Genomic DNA, 19,892 nt, shown 5'->3' with positions numbered 1-19,892 from the left:
CTCAAGTAATTTCTTTGCATGTGTATTCCAGTTCACTAATTCTCTCTGTATTTAACTGTATGTAACTTAATTCTGTATCTAACTGTATTTAATGTTTTGTTTAAACTGTTTAATTTATAATTTTAACTACTCAATCTTTTATTTCTACAAGTTCCATGTAGAACTTTTAACAATCTGCCTGTCAATTCTGATAGTCTATTGTTCTTTTGTTATACATTCAATTCCCTAGATTTCTTAACTTATTAAACATGTCTATTTTATTTTCTGAATCTTTGAGGCCCGATTCTGAAGTTCGTTATTTCTGCTAACTCTTACCTTCTTCATTGACGATCTTTTATATGATCACGTTGCTTGGAACTTTTTTCGTGGAATTTTTTTGAGGCTGAGTTTAAAGGGCATTCTTCTAGAAGGATTTGTGTTTGCTTCTGACAGAGATCCGGGGGCATTACCAACAGGGAATACTTTCAATTAAATTTTCAGTTGAAATTGTTTGGGGCATACAAGTAGTGTAAATTCCAGTCCCAATGTGAGTAAATACAGCTTAGTGATTAGGAAGTCTCAGGAGAGACTTTTTTCCCCTTCCATCCAGAGTCCAGGCTGAGACAGGCAAGATTCCTTCTGCAGGGCAGGTATTTCCTAGTTTACCCACTGATGATATTACCCCTCAAGAGTCCCAACTCTGTAGCTGAGTCTCTAATTCAGCCTTCCAGCCTGCTCTAGCACCGTGCATTAACTCCTATCGCCAATAGCCGTGTGGCCCATCAAAACCCAGCTCCAGGCATCAGGAATTATTAGAGGACCTCAGAGAAAACACTGTTTCAAACCCTCACCCTTATGGAATCTTGCTCTCTTGCTCCCGGTCTCTCTCTACTTCAGCCATTGTTTTTAAATGTTTTAAATGTTTTATTCATCACTCTTAAGTGTTCTCTACTGGGAGGAGTTTTCTGCAGATGTGCTATGCTAGAGAGAAGAGAAGTCTCTATTATCGTTTTCAATAAAAATCAATTAATAACAAAAGTAAATGAAATGTGGAACACAAGGTTTTCTTTTTTAATATATCTATATTTGCAAATAGATATATCATTACCCTGTTCCTAAATTACTATATTAATGACTTATTAGCAGCAATTACTCCCTATACTATCCAGTCTCCAAAGACAGTTATGGGTTACAGTATTCACTTAAGAATAACCTGCTTAAACATATGGCTTCTGGTCATGTGAGGTTGTGATGGGTGTGGTGCTTTGCAGCCAGTGAATGGGGCATGTATATTTAATGGCCCAATATGTATGTGCATTGTGGTGATGGCCTAAATGCTGTACATACTTAAATCTTGGAAATAATTTTTGCTTAATTTGAATTCAGTGATGCCTATAGCCTTAAGTATGATACTGAGTAGTTATCTTGGTATAGTAGAAAGTGCACGAGTTCTCAAGTCCGAGGCCTAGGTTCAAATCCTAGCAAAGTTATTGAGAATACATAATGAAAACACATTTATGTAAGGCATTGTGAAGGTGTAGAGCATCTTCCAAATGTTAATTTTCCAGCACCCAATATAGTGCCCGGGACACAGTAAGCACTCAATAATTGTGCACTGAAAGAATGAACTAAGGATTATTATCCTCTTTGGTACCTTCAGACTTTTCTAAAGAAAATAAGCCTCATGGTACTAAAAAAGTTTTAATCATTACTTTAACCACTAATCATCTTGATATGGTTGCTATCTTAAGTATTATGAAATATGGTAATTAAGATGGCAATATATTGAAATTTTAACACATTTTTAGCACCAGCCCTGATTGGCTATGAAATACTTACTGCTGTTGCCTGTGGGTTATTGGGGTAGGCACTAAGGAGCTCCTGAGGGGGGTTTAAAGGCTTGAGGTAACGAGTAATAAAGACGGTTTTCCCACTTATGTCAATCACTGTTGTAAGGCACTGACGATTTGGAAACTTTAAGGCACATTCAGCTTGAAACTTCTCTGTGGCTTGAAGCAATTTCTCATCTTCCTGAGAATCAAACTTCAAAAAGAAAGACTCCATGGAATTTATATATGGTTACAGGAGACACAGTAGAACTTGTTCAGATCCCACAGTCAGCATGAACTAAATGTGTGCTTGAGGAAGTGCAGTTAAGTGACCCCTTACAAAATTGTCACGGCCTGGTGTCCCTGCAGCTTTATTTAACTATATTTGGAATCTAAAACTTTGATGGATTCATTAAATATTTAAAATATATTCCAGAGGATTGAATGAAAGTATTCAACATGCAAGCAGCCGTATGGAAACTGTTGGATTAATAAAGCAACCTACAAAAATTAACTGGGACATACTAGTTCTGATTGATGAGACCAAGCAATGGAGTTTTATATTATTTTGATGTTTTAGAGGGGAGAGGGCCTCAGAAATCTTAACATCTCAAATGCAAAGCTTAAGCAACTCAGGTTAAATGGACAACAAATTTACAGATATATATGGATGCATTAAAAAGTTTCGAATCCATAATCAATGTAATAAAAGTAATGAGCCTCAAGGGAAAAGGAAGCAAAACTAGACAGGTCAAACATGTAACAGTTATTTTAAGCGGTTCTCTGATCCAAGATGAGCTACCAATTCCCAGACTTTTAAAAGTAACTCAAAGCAGATGAAACAGAACAAATTTCAGTTGCCTGTAAACACATCATTTTTTCCCCTCAAGCCGTTGCTAAAAAATAGCACCAAAAAGCATATATTTAAATGTTCTTACAAGATTTTTGTTGTAGTATAAAAATATATGTGTGGTTGCTTACATTTCAAAGGATTTCAAGACAGACTCTAATAAAATTTTATTAGAAAAATCAATTTTAAGTAGAATTGAGATTCTAGGCAGTGCCTGAAAGCTTTTCTTTTCTTTTCTTTTCTTTTTTGAGGAGGGAAATATATCCACCTATGCCCCTCAAAAAATATATAAATATTTTTTTTAGCACTTAAAGCCACTGATATATATTTGTTTACTCTGTCTCCCCCATAGAGTAAGATTCCTGAAGTCAGAGATTTTGTTTTAATCTCATTTTTTATCTCCAATACCAAGAATACTACCTGACACATAGTGAGTGTTCAACAAATACTGTTGAGGGAATGAATGAGTGCGGGAATGAATGAGTGCACAGAAAACACCCCATTACGTTTTTATGACTTCAAAGAGAATCTAGACTATTTTAATTGCTCCCTTAGATTGGAGCTGGACTGTGGCTCATGTTTCTAATTTCATTGTTGTACCCTGAGAAATTGGGGTAGTGGTTGGGGAGTTAGGTGAGACGGAGGCATCTCCAAAAGCCTCCTATGTATTCTCATGGGGTGTCCCCTGACATCCAAATATTAGCAACATCATCATCATTATAACCAGCTACCACACAACATAGTGCCAAGACACAGTAACTTTGCAACAGATGTTACGATGAATACATAAATAAATGAAAAAGGTGAGCTCATAAGGCTTTGGTAAGGGCGTGTCACAGATTCCTAGGGTAGAACTGTCAAGCCAGAAATGATCGTAATTTTAGAAAGATGGAGAATTATGAAACAAGGGTAGGGTGAAAAAAAGCACCCAGTTGAATTCATCCCTGTTTCCTTTAAATTCATTTATTTCCTTATTCATCCACTTATTTGAAAAGTGTTTGCTGAGAGTCTAAAAGGTTCCAGGCACTCTGGATAAATGAGTATGAAACAGTCCCCTCAAGGAATTTCCAGTCTAGAGGAGCGCATAAATAAGCAATCAGGTAGTTAAAATATTTGCCCAGAGATTCTAAGGGAATCAATGCAGGGTGCTAATGGGAGCATTGAAGAGAGGCACTTTTAGGCGCTGTCCAGAAAGGATAATAAAAATCTTGAATCAATACTGACTGATTGGCCTTCCAAGTTGAAAAAAGTATATCTAAAACTTGTTTTCTACCGCTTGGATTTGGATGTTCTGTAGTGTATTTTGCCTCTGTAAGTAGGGTTTCTTGAGAGCAGGGCCCATGTTTGAATCATTTTGTGTTCCTCTCTGCACCAAGCATACACAAGGTAAGCATTTAGTAAGTATTTATTAATGGTCTTTAATACTTGTTTAGGGCACCAGGATGCCACTTAATGAAGTGAAACAGTAATTTAAGGAGTAATATGCTATGTTGGTAATTTAAGAAGTGCCAAAGAAAAGCTAAGTAGTAAGAGAATTTGGGTCATTTATTATGAAACAAAGGGGGAACTGACAAATTGACAATTTGATTCAACATGAAATTTGGAAGGTTCTTAACTGGCTCAATTCTTTGACCTCTAGGTTAATGTAAAAATTTACACAAAACTAAGTAGGTTTAAAACCTCCCTTTAAATATCTACATTGTGACAGCTCCACTGATGAGAAATAATTGTGACAGCTCTACTGACTCTGTGAGAAGCAGCTCATGGAGCTTATGGACTTGCAAACAGTGGAGATAGATCCCGCTATGCAGGTGACATTCAGACCTATGATTTCCTAGATTTAAAGCTAAATAAGAATCTTTCTGACAGAATGAAATGGGCCGACAGACAAAGCTGGACAGTGTTCATGGAGCTGCAGACATCTGTAGTTCATCGCCAAGGGACCACCCGTACGTCAGGCCCTGGCAGCTTCCGTAAAGTGGCAAGGCACAAAAGCAGCTAAGTCTAATAACCATTGACTAATGACTAGTAAAGCAAAATACTTGGTACCTTTTTAAGCATGTCACTCATCTATCAGAGGCAAGAAAGAAAAAAGAAAAGAAACAAGAGGAAGACTTTATTAATAGAAATAATCTATTTTTAAAAACTTGTTTTTACCAAGACAACGTAAAGTAGGAGGTGTTAAAATAAGAGTTTTAGGAGTTGCTACTGATTTTTTAGAAAATTCCGTGAGTAAATACCTTTAAAAAATCATATGGATGTTTCCATATGGGGTAATGGTGGAGGGAGGACTCTAATCCGCTGAGTTTAGAGGTTGCTATAAGTGGAAAAACAATTCCAGGTTGTGGTCTTTCTTATTTTAGGGTGAGAGCTTCTCTTTCCTGAATAATCTGCAAGGGAATCACTGAGTGGCGATTTCTGCCACTGTGTGTTTAGGACACACAGAATCCCATCAGCACACATGCCTTCCTGATCAAATAGCGGCAAACCATCTGCCCTCCAGAGGGGCCTCTTATGCCCTCCTTCTAGAGATCTAAGACAAATGCTTCGTGCAGCCACAATGGGGCAGTGAAATGCCACCAAAGGCAGCAGCTGGCAGCCTAGCTATCTGGCGTAAGCAAGGAAAGCTGCGGGACTTGGGGGCTGTTTCAGAGCCCTGGAGGCCTCTGAAAAGTCCTGCAATAGGAGGTCAGAGCCACTGAAGCACGCCAAGTGTGGAGGAGTCTCTCTCTGGTTGTTAGCCTTTCAGCCAGTCACAGACTGCTTCCACGTGTTCTGAAGCTCACCTCCAGATGGAGCGCTTTGTCTTTTGTTAAGAATACGTAGAAAAAGCAAGACCGTCTTTTGTCTGGGAGTATTTTTCTGTGTAAACATGCTTGTGGCTTTGTCTTGTTGAGAGTTTATACAGGAAGTATAACAAGTATACAGGAAGAAAAACATTCAGGATATGTTTTTCACTTTGTAGAAATATTTTGAAATGCATATATTCTAACATGTTTTCTAGAGAACATATTTGTCACAGCTTTAGTGACAAAGGCTACCCTGTAAGATTAATTTGAATTTCAGTAGGTTTATTTTTCCAGTAATCCTTGCAAAGGGGAAATAGTGATAGTATTTTTCTCTGTGAACCAAATTGTAAAACTGAAAAACAGAGGAATGTGCTCATTTTTTTCATCTCCATCTGAATCTTAATTACAATGGATAAACTGAAGAGTCAGCATAATAATCTATGCAGCTTAGTTTAGTAGTTAACAATTTGGGCTTACACATGAATATAACCTCCAGGGAATTTTTATCTGCTTTTCTAGGCTGCTGTATCCCCAGTGCCTGTCACATAGAAGATGCTCAGTAAATATTTATTGAATACATATGATTTCAAGTCACACAGACATTTAATTGTTAGCTCTGCCATTTACTGCCTTGGTAAACCTGGATAGTTGGGCTTCATTTTCCTCATGTCTCAACTGGGGACCCACCGTACAAGACATCTGTGAGTCTTAAAGGAGAGAACATACGTCAAATGTTTGACATAGTGCTGAGGACAGAGTAAGAACTCAATACAAGTTGGTGGTAGTGGTTGTTATTACTGTGTTAGTTTGTAATAATAAGAGATCATGATCAATACTTTCTTCCAAAATCAGTGAGGGCAGTACACATCAGTACTGCACAAGTATGTTACATTAAGAAAGCATCTCCCAACTGTGAAGGTCGGAAAACAGTTGCTAACAAATGGAAGTTCTGGAAACTCTCTTTTCTAGAGCTGTTCAAAATTGGAGTGCTTGTGCATATATTTATTTGTTTCTGTCTGAAGGCACTAAAATGAATTGAGGTGACCCCTGAAAGTCACCTAGCCTAATGATCCTATGAATTGCACAGCATAACCAGGGATGTGAGGTCAGACGTGGAAATACATTTCAGCATGCTTGCCAATCAATGTCAGGATAAAAGAGCAATCTGCTTTTCTAGTTTGTCATATTCACATTCTTCCATTGAGAAAATTCTAAGAGAGGAGCATGTTTATATTTGTTTGCTTTGCCTAAAAGTTTAAGTTGCCGATTGACCTAATTATTGGCTCAATGGAAGTATAAATCCACAAGGCCGTTCTCTCACCTTCATTCTGTCGAAACCAGAAGAGTAATAAGTGGGCATTGAAGTAAGGAAACCTGTGCTTGTGCCGTACAGGCAAGTTTATAATAGCCTAGCCTAGCAAGCATTTCTCGTGTTTTGTCAGCATCAGACATGGGATTCCAAAGTGTAAGCAGAGTTACCTTTTCTCGAACTGACTCCCCAGGAACCAGCTGAGGCTCCATGGTGATGAATAGGGTGATGTAGGAGCCTTCGCTTAGGCTTCGGACAGAGTCAAAACCCCGCTCAACAATCACACTCCGCTCCTTACTGTAGCCCAGAAGAACTGGGGGAATATCTATTTTAAATGTTCCATCAATCTGTGAAGAAAATGTGGCGTAGTAAACATCCTGGTGGTTTTCCAACAGAAGTTCAAAGGCAAGAGTCAACTCCTCATTGTCTGTCTGGTAAATTCAATAAAGACTGGCCAGATGGGCATTCAAGGTCCCCCCCTTCTTTCTAGGCTTGTTTCCTAAGCTCTCACAGAAGGGGCTCTCTATTTCCCTGCAGAGGGTCTAGGAGAGTGTGTACTAGTTGATACTAACACTAGGTTGCCTGGGTTCAAATCCTGGATTAAACTCTAAGTGCCTCAGCATGTGCATTTGTAAAAAGGAGACAATAATAGTACCTACTTTGTAGGGTAGTTATGTGTGCTGAATGAATTAATAGATGTAAAATACCAAGAAAAATGCCTCGCATATGGTAAGTGCTCAGTGAGTGTGGGCTGACAGCCATTCCCCTTTTCTGGAATGCCCCAGCTTCCCATCTCCATCTTTCAGAATTTTAATGATTTTTCATGGCTCAGATCAGATGTTATCTCCTTCATGAATGATTTTGTTATCTCTACCAGCCTCACATATACATCGTGTTGCTTAACAATGGGGACACGTTCTGAGAAATGCATCATTAGGCGATTTCATCATCATGTAAACATCATAGATTGTACTTACACAAACCTAGATAGCATAGCCTTCCACACACCTGGGCTCTACGGTACTCATCTCATTGGACCCCCATCGTATATGCTTTCTGTCATTGACTGAAACGTTGTTATGTGGTGCACGACTGTAGTTTGTTTCTTCATTTGTTACATTGACACATTCTGCCAGACCTTATAGTTGTGTGCATATTTATAATTTTCTTCTAGATTATTGCTCTCTGTGAATAGAATCTGTATTTCACCTCCCTTTTGTATTAGCCGTTTCCAGTATATACCAGTGTTTCGCATACACAGCAGGTGCTCAATAAATGTGGGCTGAATGGATTGCAAGCCATTTATATAAAATGACCTAACTTATGTAGAGGTTCAAAAAGGGAGAACTTTTTACTCTTGTATAGTCAAAGCAACAATAAGTCTATTAAAGACTGTCTGGTAGTTCAAAACTATTCGGGGCTTGAATTTGAAATTCACAGACTTGCAGAGAGTCCAATTTTTAATTCAGTCTTTAGTGGCATTTATGTCTCAGGAGAAAGAACTTAAACTTTCAGTGAACATGCCTCATAGGGAGGAATTAAGTAAGCGGTTGTTTATTTTCCTCCTTACATTGGCAGAGTTCCCCCAAAGTCTGTACCCAGCCAGATGAGAGGGTACAGGGAGAAAAGGTTATAAAAACAATGCCGTAAGTACAGAGGAAGTAACTGAGCACATCTGGTCTGTGAAGTAGATAAACAAAAGAGGGAATGGGCACTGACTCCAAATATTTGAAGTGTAAAGATTTAAGACAGTTTCTCAACTTGGGCACTGTTGATATTTGGGGCCAGATAATCTTTGTCGTGGAGGCTGTCCTGTGCATTGTAGGCTGCTGGCAGCATCCCTGGCCTCAACACACTAGATGCCAGTTGCACTCCCACTTTGGTTGTGACAACCGAAAATGTCTACAGACATTGCTAAATGTCCCCTGTGGGTACATTTAAGAACATGAGCTTTGGAGTCAGACAAAACTTTTTAAATGACAAATGTAATAAAATCATTCTCAAACAGAGTACTGAAATGTATAAACCAGAAAGTTGAACAGTCCTCTCTCCTTTTACCACTCTCATTCCCTGAGGATAAGCAATGTAAGCATGTTGGAAGTTGGTAAAAGTTGACCCCCCATTCTGCTGTCACCTTTGGGATTTGAGTAGTTACTTCACCTCTCTAGGCTTATGTTTCTTCATCTATAAAATGGGAATAATAATGCCTGTTGGGTTGTTGTGAGGGTTAACTGAGGTGGCCTATAAACTAGCTAATAATGGTATGTATTATGCTCGATAAATATAGTTATTCCTATTATTATTACTGAATCAGGATTCTACTTGTTATGTGTAGCTTGAAACCAGGACCTAAGAATGGGAGTTAGGAGGAAGCACACAGATTAAGGCACAGTTCAAGGAAGCACTGTATGACAGAGCTATTGGAAAGAAAACAAACTACCTCAGTAGGTAGTGAGATCCCTGTTTCTAGGAGCACTCAAGCAGAACTTAAACTCTCAGTGAATATGCCTTCTAGGAAGGAATGGACATTACCAGGATATATTAAAGGAGATTCACTTATCAAGAAGGGGTTTAGAGTAATTACTTCTGAGTACCCTTCCAAATGTGAAATTCAGCAATGCCAATGGGCAGTTTTATTTGCAAAATGATGTGCTTTAAAAAAATTTTTTCAGGGGCTGGCCCCGTGGCTTAGTGGTTAAGTGCGCATGCTCCGCTACTGGCAGCCCGGGGTTCGGATCCCGGGCGCGCACAGACGCACCGCTTCTCCGGTCATGCTGAGGCCACGTCCTACATACAGCAACTAGAAGGATGTGCAGCTATGACATACAACTATCTACTGGGGCTTTGGGGAAAAAAAGGAGGAGGATTGGCAGTGGATGTTAGCTCAGAGCCGGTCTTCCTCAGCAAAAAGAGGAGGATTAGCATGGATGTTAGCTCAGGGCTGATCTTCCTCACAGAAAAAAAAAAAAAGATACCCTTTAAAAAAATAGTAAAAAAATTTTTTCATTTAAAATCTATTCAAAGAGGGAAACATAAATTCTTTTGACAAGCACATCACTGCAGTGTCATCTGTAGACTGTCCCTTTTGTCTAGGGAAGATTGCAATTCCAAATGATCCTTGAGATTCCAACCAATCCAAGCCTCTCAGACTTGAGTTTCAGTCTCGGTCTTGCTTGAGACTGTCCCTTGCAGCATTTGCTCTATGTGGTCATCACATGTGGAATTAAACCGTTCTCTCTGTAGCCGTCTGAGATTATCTACAGTCCTGTGGCTCAAAGCCTCTGTTGCCATGGATTTAATACTGGGATGTTAAAGCCGTTTCAGAATCTTTAACTGTCCCAGATTAGAGCCACTAAGTCATTCAAGAGTTGTTAACCTAATGGATCCTCTTAAAGCAAAATAGTTATATTCTGAAAGAAGGGTGTCTTAGTTGAGCGGAGTCTCTACTAACCATTTTTCATATTTGAAATAGTGAGGACTCTAGAAACACTGGGGAAATGCACATGATTAAACGGACCATCAACTGTCCTGATTGTTTTCTTCAGGTTACTTTTAGGCAGCTCTCCACCCATCTTTTGTCATTTTGACAATTTCTACTTTGTTCTACCTTCTTCTTCACTTCTATTTAAATGTTTAAAAAATTCTCAGATAGGAACAGTCATACATTAATTGCTAACTCCACGGAAGATAGATGTTTAATAAGTCATGCAAATATGACAGAAAATCAATGGCTTTACATAGTGGTTTTTATCTTTCCAAGGGTGGTTTGCACATAGGTTCTCTCAGTGGTAAGAGTATATACCCACAAAGAAAGCTTTAACAGGAAAAATTCCCACCGAATTCCAACTTTGGATGCTTACCTTTGCTTGGAAATATATTGTGCTAAATGGAATTTTCACACATCCCAACCAGTGTCTCTCAATACGGGTGTGGATTCCACTTCCTCTTTCACGGTCATCCTAAAGGAGGTGTGAGAAGTAATAATTGTTTAAGAACTACAGAGGCTTATTTAATTAATTTGGCAGCAGGAAAGCAGCAGGATTTTAGATGAAAGCACATGGCCTAGGTTAGACAGACCTGAGTCACGTTCTGGTTCAGATCCTTAATGGTTTTGTGATCCTAGGAAAGTCACTTAACCTCTCTGAACCTCAATTTCCTCATCAATAAATTGGAGACATAACATTCTATTTCATAGGGTTATTCTAAAATTAAATAAGACAATGTATGTGAAGCACCTACTACAATTCCTAGAACATAGCTGACACTAATTTGAAAACAAAAAACCTAGTTCTCTTCCTCCCTTCGCCCTTTCCTCATTTATACGTGTCAAGTTTCAAACATTTCAAACACAAGAAAGATGGAAAATGTGTTAGGGCCTTATAGTGGGTAGAGGATATGAAAATGAGTACAGACATCTTCCTCAAAACTGTGAACTTACCTCTAAGACATCGTATAGTACTTCATCAAAAATGTTAATGAACACATCGTCTTTCACTGACTGCAAACTCGTCGTGCTGTAATCCCCGTTAGGGGCCCTGCAAATGGGCACATGTGACCAGGGACCATGAAAATGGGCAAAATAGCAATAATGAGCACACAAATGTCAAAATTTGGAAAATACCCAAAATGAGCATAGATATGAGGATTAAAAGCAGTGCTTTCATTTCAAGGATTTATCTTGCACAGAAATAATATAATACTTACATAATACATAATACCGACACTTAAAGGGAAAGGGCACTAGACCAGAGGCTCCATGCAGAGAGATAAACCCCATTTGCTGGCTTGTCCTGGTGAGTCTCACATCATCTCCCCGACACCCACGGTGAGCTTTGCAAAGAGCCAGCTGGCCAGGGCTGAGCTGGCTCAGTGGATGGGCTACATACAAGGTCTCCAGCTGACATTGGTGCTCATTTGCAGACTTCCTAAGCAACTGGGTTCTAGAAGGTGCTTCTCCAACAGACCACTCTCCAGTCATAAACCTCCTATTGTTATATGGCTGGTTGAATGGTCCCTGACTCCCACTCGCTTTCCCCATAGGTGCGTAAAACGATGCAGGGGTGAGGCTCATCTCCAGTAATATCACCCACTCTAAATCCAGCCAGCCCTGGCTCAAGATAAGGCTACTGCATGTATTTTGTTGAGCATTTGCCTTTACATCTTCTATTTGCTTGTACCATAAATAACAGTGGCATCTGTCTCTCTCTTCTGACTTAACTAGTTCTAATCCTTGCTCTGTCTCTAATTTACTATTTGGCCTTAAGCAAATCTCCTTCCATCTTTGGGTTTTAGTTTCTTTTCTATAAAAGTAGAGCACTGGACTAGATAATTTCTAAGGTTACTTCAAGATCTGAAATAATGAATCTTTTAAATTTCTAAAATCATTTAATCAAAAATTTTAAGTATCTCTATTTCTGGTGATGGAGAAAACATAATTTATGGAAATTATGGAGTTTCAAATTCACTTAAAGCTTCCAGAGTCAGGGAGACAAAGACAAAAGAAAAAGCAATATAGGAGCCATGGGGTCAAGAGAAAGGGAAGCTTTGGGCTATAGGTAGCAAAAGCCTGGAGACGAGTGGGTGTTCCAACAATGAACCCGAGTTTCAAAAGTTGGACATTTTCCAGTTTTATTCTTTATTGGAGTCAGTTGTGGTACAAGAGGAAAAACATGGGATGTGGTTTCAGAACTCCTGGTTCTTGTTCTGGCTCACTAGCCACAAAACCTTTCACCTTAGCCATTTTCCCTTGAGCCTCCGTTTCCTTGACATTCCTTCAAAATATCCTATAGTTCTTTAAAGAGGAAAATATGCTTACTTAAATGGAAGTTCAAGTTCTTCATTCCAGCTAGGGTTTGGTCCTTCAGCCGTAGTTGTATGGCAAATGGTTCGTTGAAAAGAAACTTCTACAAAAGGACGTACTAAAACCTTAAAACCAAGAGCAAATTTTAAGAGTCCATAACTGTTAGTTGAACTATTTTGCTCTTAGCGGAGGTAGAATATGTTTACTAAATTGTATGTTTCCAAAGAAAATGAGGCAGAAAACAAACCATGAAGTTTCTAGGCAATTCTTAAAAACATAAGGGGCAAGATTCTAAGCAGAGATCCAGCATTTGGGTATTTCACCTGGCCAAGGGGGTAGTCAGCACTGTGGGTTGGGCTGTGTGTGGTTGGAGAAGCAGCATGCTTTTCACTGAAATTCCTTGAAGATCTCGATGGCTGCTGGAATTTGCTAGGAGGGAAAATATATGAAAGAAATAAGTGACAGGGAAAGTCTAATTATATACTGAGCAGATGGTTTTTCCAAAGATATATGGTGCTGGTGGCTATGGTGACAGACATTCTCTCTAAGCTCATTGACACTTCAAAAGGCTTTTAGTGTGCTCTGGTCCTCCACAGTCTCCTAGTGATTACTAGAGCCTCCCCAATTTCTATCCCTGGGCCTGCTTGTCTGGCTAGAACGGAGGAAAGAGTCGTCTTCTCTCTCCTCCTCTCCCAGGGAGTGCCTGAGTGGAGACCTGCCTTTTGCCCCATAACTGAGGACCTGATCCCTCTCAGTAGCAGAAGCCTGAGCTTCCTGACCAGGCTGCCCTGTCTGCATCCAATTCTGGCCCTCTCCCACTGTATTTTCTTTGAACCTGCATGCTCCAGGAACCTTGAGCTACGTATCCAGGTAAGACATCTCGCTCTGGGCCTGCTAAACCTCCCCGGGACAGGGAGGTCAGGAATTCCTAGCTTGAGTTAATGTCTGTGAGTCTTGTCCTCTCTCTCTTTTGAACTACTATTCTTAAAAGAAGAAATGAAGGTCATCTCCAGTGAGTCTCTCCCAGACACTTTCCCCCTCATCCTAACAGCCCATTTGCATGTTTGTTTTGAACATTATGGTTTTCCATGTATTTCACATTCATCACTGGGCAAAGTACAAACTGTCTCTTTCTACCAGCCTGTCTTACCTTTTCACAGATAAAGGTTTCAGACAAACTATGAGACAATAAAAGTGGAAAATTTAACACAGCAGCTGCCAGAGAAAACCTTTTTCTCTTTGGTACACCCTCAATTACATCATTACACAACCATTTGTTAAGTACCTACTATACTTCAGGCTCTGTGTTAGACTGTGGGGCTACAAAGACAAATAAGACACTTCAGCTCAGACTAGAGTGGGCAGCAGACATGTAAACAATCCCAATACAGTGGGATACATGTCAGACTAGGATGGGCATAAGCCAAAAGAGTACAGAGAGTGAGTTGAGAAAGCCTATTTAGCTGCCAGAGTAGGGGGCTAAGATTTGGGCAGACTTAATGCAAGAGTTGATATCTGAGCTGTCTTGATGAGTCTACACTGAAATGTATAACACTTAGGATCGACCATGCTTCCTTGTAATTATTTGAATGAAATGGTTTGACACTTAAAAAAACTCCACAGAGACCAAAAATAAGAGAAACACCTATATATTCTTTTAAAAAACAGCTTGTCACCACACAGGTGAGCTTTGATGCAATCCAGGTGAAAGGGCTGGGCTATGGCTCAAGGAAGCAATGCTGTGGTACAGATTCAAGAGCTTAAATGGAATTTACATGCAACAAAATATTGGGAATAGTTGGTGATGATGAGATGTTCTGTAATGGGTGAAAGAATCAGTCAGCAAAAAAAAAAAAAAAAAAAATAGGGCAGAATAATGGGGTGGGGGTGGGGGGTAAATTTAAAGAGAAGAACCTAGCAAGGAAAGAAGATGCCGAAGGCTAGAACGATGTTCTTCTGTGAAGCAGACAGTTCTGGATGACCCTGGGCAAGCCACTTACACTCCCTTTACTTCTATTTTCCCCTTTGTAAAATGGAGATAGGAACAGTAATGAGAAGTAAGTGAAATAATATGTATGAAAGTGCCTAGCATAGTGCCTGGAACATGGTGAATGTACAATAAATGATAGCTTCCCTCATGACACTGGCAAGGGCACCAGCAAAGACAAGTTTTAATTCTTGGTCCTTCCACCTCTGTTCTCTAAGGGGATAAGAAACTCAGACTCACCTTACCCATGGTAAGGAGAGATCCCCATTCCCCCCAGGGTAATGAAACGTAGTAGGCATAACTCATTTCTCTGAGGAGATAAAAGAGAAGTCACATTTTTATGCTCTTAGCTCGTGTTTCAGAACGTAGGACATACTCCTTTTGAGTATCTGCCCAGCTCTCAGCCACTCCTCTGAGAACTGTTCCCCATCTTCAGGACTGGTCCTGGTGATCCTGCTCTGTGGTTGTAGGTGATTAGACTGTAGATCAACACCTCCCCCAAGTTGGGACCTTCAGAAGCTGGCGCTTGGTGGGTGGTACCCTGACTGGATGGACCACCTCCATCACACAGAGAAGAATGAAGCAAACTCACAGAGGGAAGCAAGCAAGAAGGGGGCCTCAGAAGAAACCATCTTAATCTTTACATCTACCATGTAGTTCAGCTGTACCTCTGTTCTTGAGTTCCGTGAGATATTCCCAATAAATCCCCACTTCAGCCTAAATTGACTGAGTTGTTTCTGTTACTTGCAACCAACAGGGCCTTGACTTCAGCCGGAACCCCCATGGCCCCCCCAGAATAGCAACTGTGTTAAAAATGAGAGTGAACATACTATAAAGAAGTGATCGACTTGTCTGGGGTCCTGCACATTCTGTCCCAGGCTGTATGGAGGGCTCTCACCTTGCCGTTGGCTTCCTCACTGGAATGTCGTAAGCCCGGATAATGTTCACCAGCAGCTTTATGTCTCCATCGGACAGGTTTTGGGCTGTCACTTTCTTCCGACCTTTTCTCCTTGGCCTCAGTGGTCGCTTTTGTTCTGCCAACTTGAAAAGCCTTAGGCCCAAAATGCTAATAATTATAGAACAGAATTAGGACTCTAAGGAAAAGAGAGATCTGGAAAGTCATGAGACAGTTACCCAAACTCTGCCCCAAGGTCCCTCACAGGCCTCTGAAAAACTCTTTGTCTTTTTAAGGAAAGTAGAAATTGTCAAGACATTCTCCCAAGATTTCCATCTTGGGAGATCCTACTGCATGGATTATTTACATTCATTTTAGCTGCTACTGATCAGAGGAAGACATGCGTGTTCTGGCCCCTCCATGTACCTCCTGCCTTGCTCCCTGCCCTGCTTACCCCCAGTCCCTCAGATGTGCACTGTGCTCTCCTACTCTGCCTTTACTTGTGAGAGTCCTGCACATGGAATCCCTCCCTCATCCTTCCTCCTCGTCTGCCCACTCAGTTGCAGTTTTACCCGCGCTTCAGGGCCAGTATCTCCCCTTCTCCAGAGGCCGAGCCACAGCAGCTGAAGGGCTGCCCCTCTCCTGAGCCCCTCGAGCACTTATTAGCCTGCTCCATTCACATGACAGTTGATGTTTACAGCCTTCTGGGGCACTTCCTGGGACACCTCGCTCTCCAGAGTTAGACAAAACTGGGTGTGAATCTTGGCTCTGCTCTTGGACTTTGGGAAAATTATTTCACCTCTTTAAGCCTCTGTTTCATCATCTGTAAAATGGGGATAACAATACCTACCTCTTGGGGTTGTTGAGAGGATTAAGTGAGGAGGTGTATGCAAAGCACCCTGGCACTGGTCTAGCATTAATAGATGCCCTGAAATGGTAACTGTTGGCATGATGACAATGACTATGATGCCAGTGATTATGCTGGAGGAAGAAGGGGAGGTGGACTTAGGAGGAAGGGAGAGGAAGAGGAGCAGGAGGAGCCTTCTCTCATATCTCTCTACCTTTCACTGAGATGATATCCAATAAACACTTCCTGGAAGATGAAAGGAACAGGGTCAGTGAATCACAGGAGAAAGGGCCATGGAGCAAACAATTTAATTCTGGCCCAGAGACTAAACAGAAACACAGATGTTACTTTGTATCTGGAAGCTGACACTACTGACTATGCCAAACAGCACAGAACAAAGCCAGCTGTGCAGAGCTGGCCCCAGGCTGCAATGCTCACGCTTCTTTGCTTCTCTGCAAGTATCTGAGCTGGCCAAGTGGTGTCCTTGCCTAGACGCATATGCCAGCTGGGAGATGACAGCACCCAAGGGGCTTTCAGGAGCTGTTGTTCCTGTTTGTTCTCCAGGGTCTTCTGTGCCACAGAACACAGAATAGCTACCATTTATCAGCACCTTCTGCGAATCAAGCAGAGTGCTAGATGGCTTACACATAATATTACCAACCCTTCCAATGGGGTATAATATTTACCCCATTTTTCATATGAAGAAACTGGAGGCTCTGAGAGGCGATATGATTTGCTGAAGGCTCCTAAGTAGGAGGGAGAGCTGGCATTCAAACTCAGATCACTCTTAACTTCACAGCCCAGCTTCTCTTTCTTCTTCTTTTTTTAATATTTACATATATTTATTTATTTATTTAAAACAAGAATAAGCCCATTACATGTTAATATAATGTAAAAGTATGAAAAATAACTATCTTTTCCAAAACAAAAAAAAGTGTAAGAAAAGTGACATTGTTTTATATTTTTGCAAATGTCTTTTTCTGTGTGTGTGATTTTTTATCTACATTTTATTATTTTAAAATTTATTTTTATTGAGATGCAGTTGACACATGACATCTTGTAAGTTTAAGGTATATAATGTGTTGGTTTGATACATTTATATGTTGTAATATTACCACCCTGACGTTAACCAACACTTCTATCTCATCATGTGATTATCATTTCTTTGTTGTGGTGAGAGCAATTAAGATCTAGTCTCCTAGTAACTTTGAAGTTTATAATGTCAGAATTGTTGACTGTCTTTACTGTGCTGTGCTTTAGATCACTAGGACTTATTTATCTACTAATTAGAAGTTTGTACACTTACATAACATCTTCCCAATTCTCCCATCCCCCAGCCCCTGGTAACCATCATTCTACTCTCTGTTTTTATGAGTTCAGCTTTTTTAGGTTCCACATATAAGTGACATCATACAATATTTGTCTTTCTCTCTCTGACTTGTCTCACTTAGCATAATGCAAAGGTCCATTCACCTTGTTGCAAATTACAGCCCACCTTCTAAATCTCTCTGCCAGGACACCTACCTAACCCAAACTTGGGGACCTTTGCCAGGGGTCCTAACATGGAACATCCCTTCCTTTGTCAACATTTCCTCCCTCCACTAGAGGTGGCTCCTTTCATGAGACTTTGCTGCCCTCAAAGCAGTCAGCATGGGGATATCTTGGTGGCTGGGACCATTAAATACAGAAATATCTTAGTTTAAAGCCAAGAATGAACCCAAATTAAAAGAAGAAAGAACATACCCTGAGCCTTCAGAACTTAATGCAGAAAGTAAAGCAGAAAAAAGAAAGAAAGAAAAGAAATGGAAAAACAGCATGAAAAATCATCATCTATTTTAAGTATAATTTTCATGACTGAAGAAAACATTCAATGCCTGGACTCTGGGTCTGGAATAAAGAGAGAGGGTTTGCATGAATTTATGTGGGCACTGCCTCCCTTCTGCACATGGATGGAGGCAAAGCCAAAGAAAGGGGCTGCCATGGGTAGCACAGTTTTCTATCTCCTTCCCAACTTGATGGTGGAGAGGAAGTACATGCATAGGAAATAACCTTTGTAGGAGACCAAGAGATTTAATCACAGAAAGGGCCATGAAGTTAATGGACTGCACAAGACCACCCATATAGAAAGTGATATTTTCATCTTTTATGCATCTACCTCAAGTTGAGACAATCTGAGGATTATTCTAAATGATAGGGAGACAATCAAGCAAATACAGTCAATTCCCAACTTCTATGTAAATGTCCACTTTTCCCTGCTGCCCTTGCCCCTCGCCAAACACAGAGCATCTCTCTGCCTCCCGGCTGTGGTGCTGGAGCCAGGCCTCCCCCTGCCACCCAGAACTTTGGTGGGCTAGTCTTCAGCCACCCCCACTGTCCTATGAAGGGAGAATAAGGGAAAGCTGGCATTGGGAGATGATGAAAGCAGGAGATGTATGTGCAGGAGGGAAATTAGTTTGACTGGAATGAGAAAATGGCAAAGGCTGGTGAAGTTGACTTGGAAGTAGTGGGAGGTGAGATGGGGTCAGTGGAATGTGGTGGAGAGGATCTCCTGTGACTTGTTCTAACAGAAACCCCTCAACTAATGTAATCATTAGGCATTAATCAGGTTCTACCAGGTTCCAGCATTATTAGGACCCAAAATCATACCATGCAATGATAAAAATCTTATATTTACATGAAAATTTTAATAAAATAAAATAACAAAAATTTTTTAAAATAGCAAAAGTTTTGTTTTTACCTGATATTGGGAACTTCTTCTTCTACTATCAAATCAGCAAGAAGAAAATGGTGTTTTGCAATTAGGAAATGATTTATCACTGATTCTCTAACCTGGGGAAAGAAAGAAGTTTTATTTAAAATGTTCTTGTTCTATGAACTTCACAGTTCACCATCCTAATGTCACCTGAGCTCAGCCCCCCTCATTTTCTCTGTAGCACTGATGTCTTCCTACTGTAAATTGTCCAGCTTTCCTCACTTGTGAAGCTCCCTAAAGGTGGGTTTTCTGTTTTGTTCATAGCTATATTCTCAAGACCTGGAAAAGTTCCTGGCACATAAGATAGTAAAATTTTGCTGAATGAATGAATTAACAATTACAAAAAATAGGGCCAGTCTCTAAGCACACACATTTCAGAACTGATTCTTAAGTTCTTCCCCTATTCATACTGATTTACTTCTTAATTATTCTTTAAATAGAAGACCTCTTAAATGTCATAAATCAGTTTTTTTATACATGAGCCACAGGGTAGATCAACTGGATGGGGAAAATGTACTGTAGTCACTGTAGCATTTCTTACAAATTAAATTTATTGAAGGAAGGAAGGAAGAGAGGGAGGGAGGACAAAAGGATATTTCAACTTTTTCATGCATAAGGGAAGTTAGTATGTGATTTATAAAACTTTTTTTTTATTGCAAAGGTAATATGATACAAACATTCAATATTAGAAAAATCACGAGTTAGAAATTGAGTCCCTTGTAACCATACCTTACTTAAGATAACCATTGATAGTAAACTGATCTACCTCCTAGTGTTTTCATATGTTCAAATGATGAAGATAGCTGTTAATTTCATGTCTGTGATTATAAGAAAATAAGTCTATAGGGGTTAAGT

At 40.1% G+C, this 19,892-nt stretch overlaps 1 protein-coding gene across 4 annotated transcripts in view; it reads right to left on the bottom strand.

Moving 5' to 3' along the window:
* The window catches only part of CC2D2A (coiled-coil and C2 domain containing 2A), a 118,733-nt gene that overhangs the window by 16,103 nt on the left and 82,738 nt on the right, over window positions 1-19,892 (bottom strand). For 3 of the 4 annotated variants that reach the window (XM_058546760.1, XM_058546764.1, XM_058546762.1), the window contains 8 exons: window positions 19,023-19,114; window positions 15,442-15,609; window positions 12,880-12,985; window positions 12,572-12,681; window positions 11,195-11,291; window positions 10,617-10,715; window positions 6,927-7,103; window positions 1,819-2,022 (listed from right to left, as the gene is read on the bottom strand). In XM_058546760.1, the coding sequence (XP_058402743.1) occupies window positions 1,819-2,022; window positions 6,927-7,103; window positions 10,617-10,715; window positions 11,195-11,291; window positions 12,572-12,681; window positions 12,880-12,985; window positions 15,442-15,609; window positions 19,023-19,114 (1,053 nt within the window). The remainder of the gene's footprint in view (window positions 1-1,818; window positions 2,023-6,926; window positions 7,104-10,616; window positions 10,716-11,194; window positions 11,292-12,571; window positions 12,682-12,879; window positions 12,986-15,441; window positions 15,610-19,022; window positions 19,115-19,892) is intronic. The other variant, XM_058546763.1, reaches the window with a different exon arrangement.

This window comes from Diceros bicornis, chromosome 8 (genome assembly GCF_020826845.1).
Source record: "Diceros bicornis minor isolate mBicDic1 chromosome 8, mDicBic1.mat.cur, whole genome shotgun sequence".
Taxonomy (NCBI): Eukaryota; Metazoa; Chordata; class Mammalia; order Perissodactyla; family Rhinocerotidae; genus Diceros; species Diceros bicornis.
The sequence above is the reverse complement of the archived record's forward strand: the minus strand, read 5'-3'. Positions and strand labels throughout refer to the sequence as shown.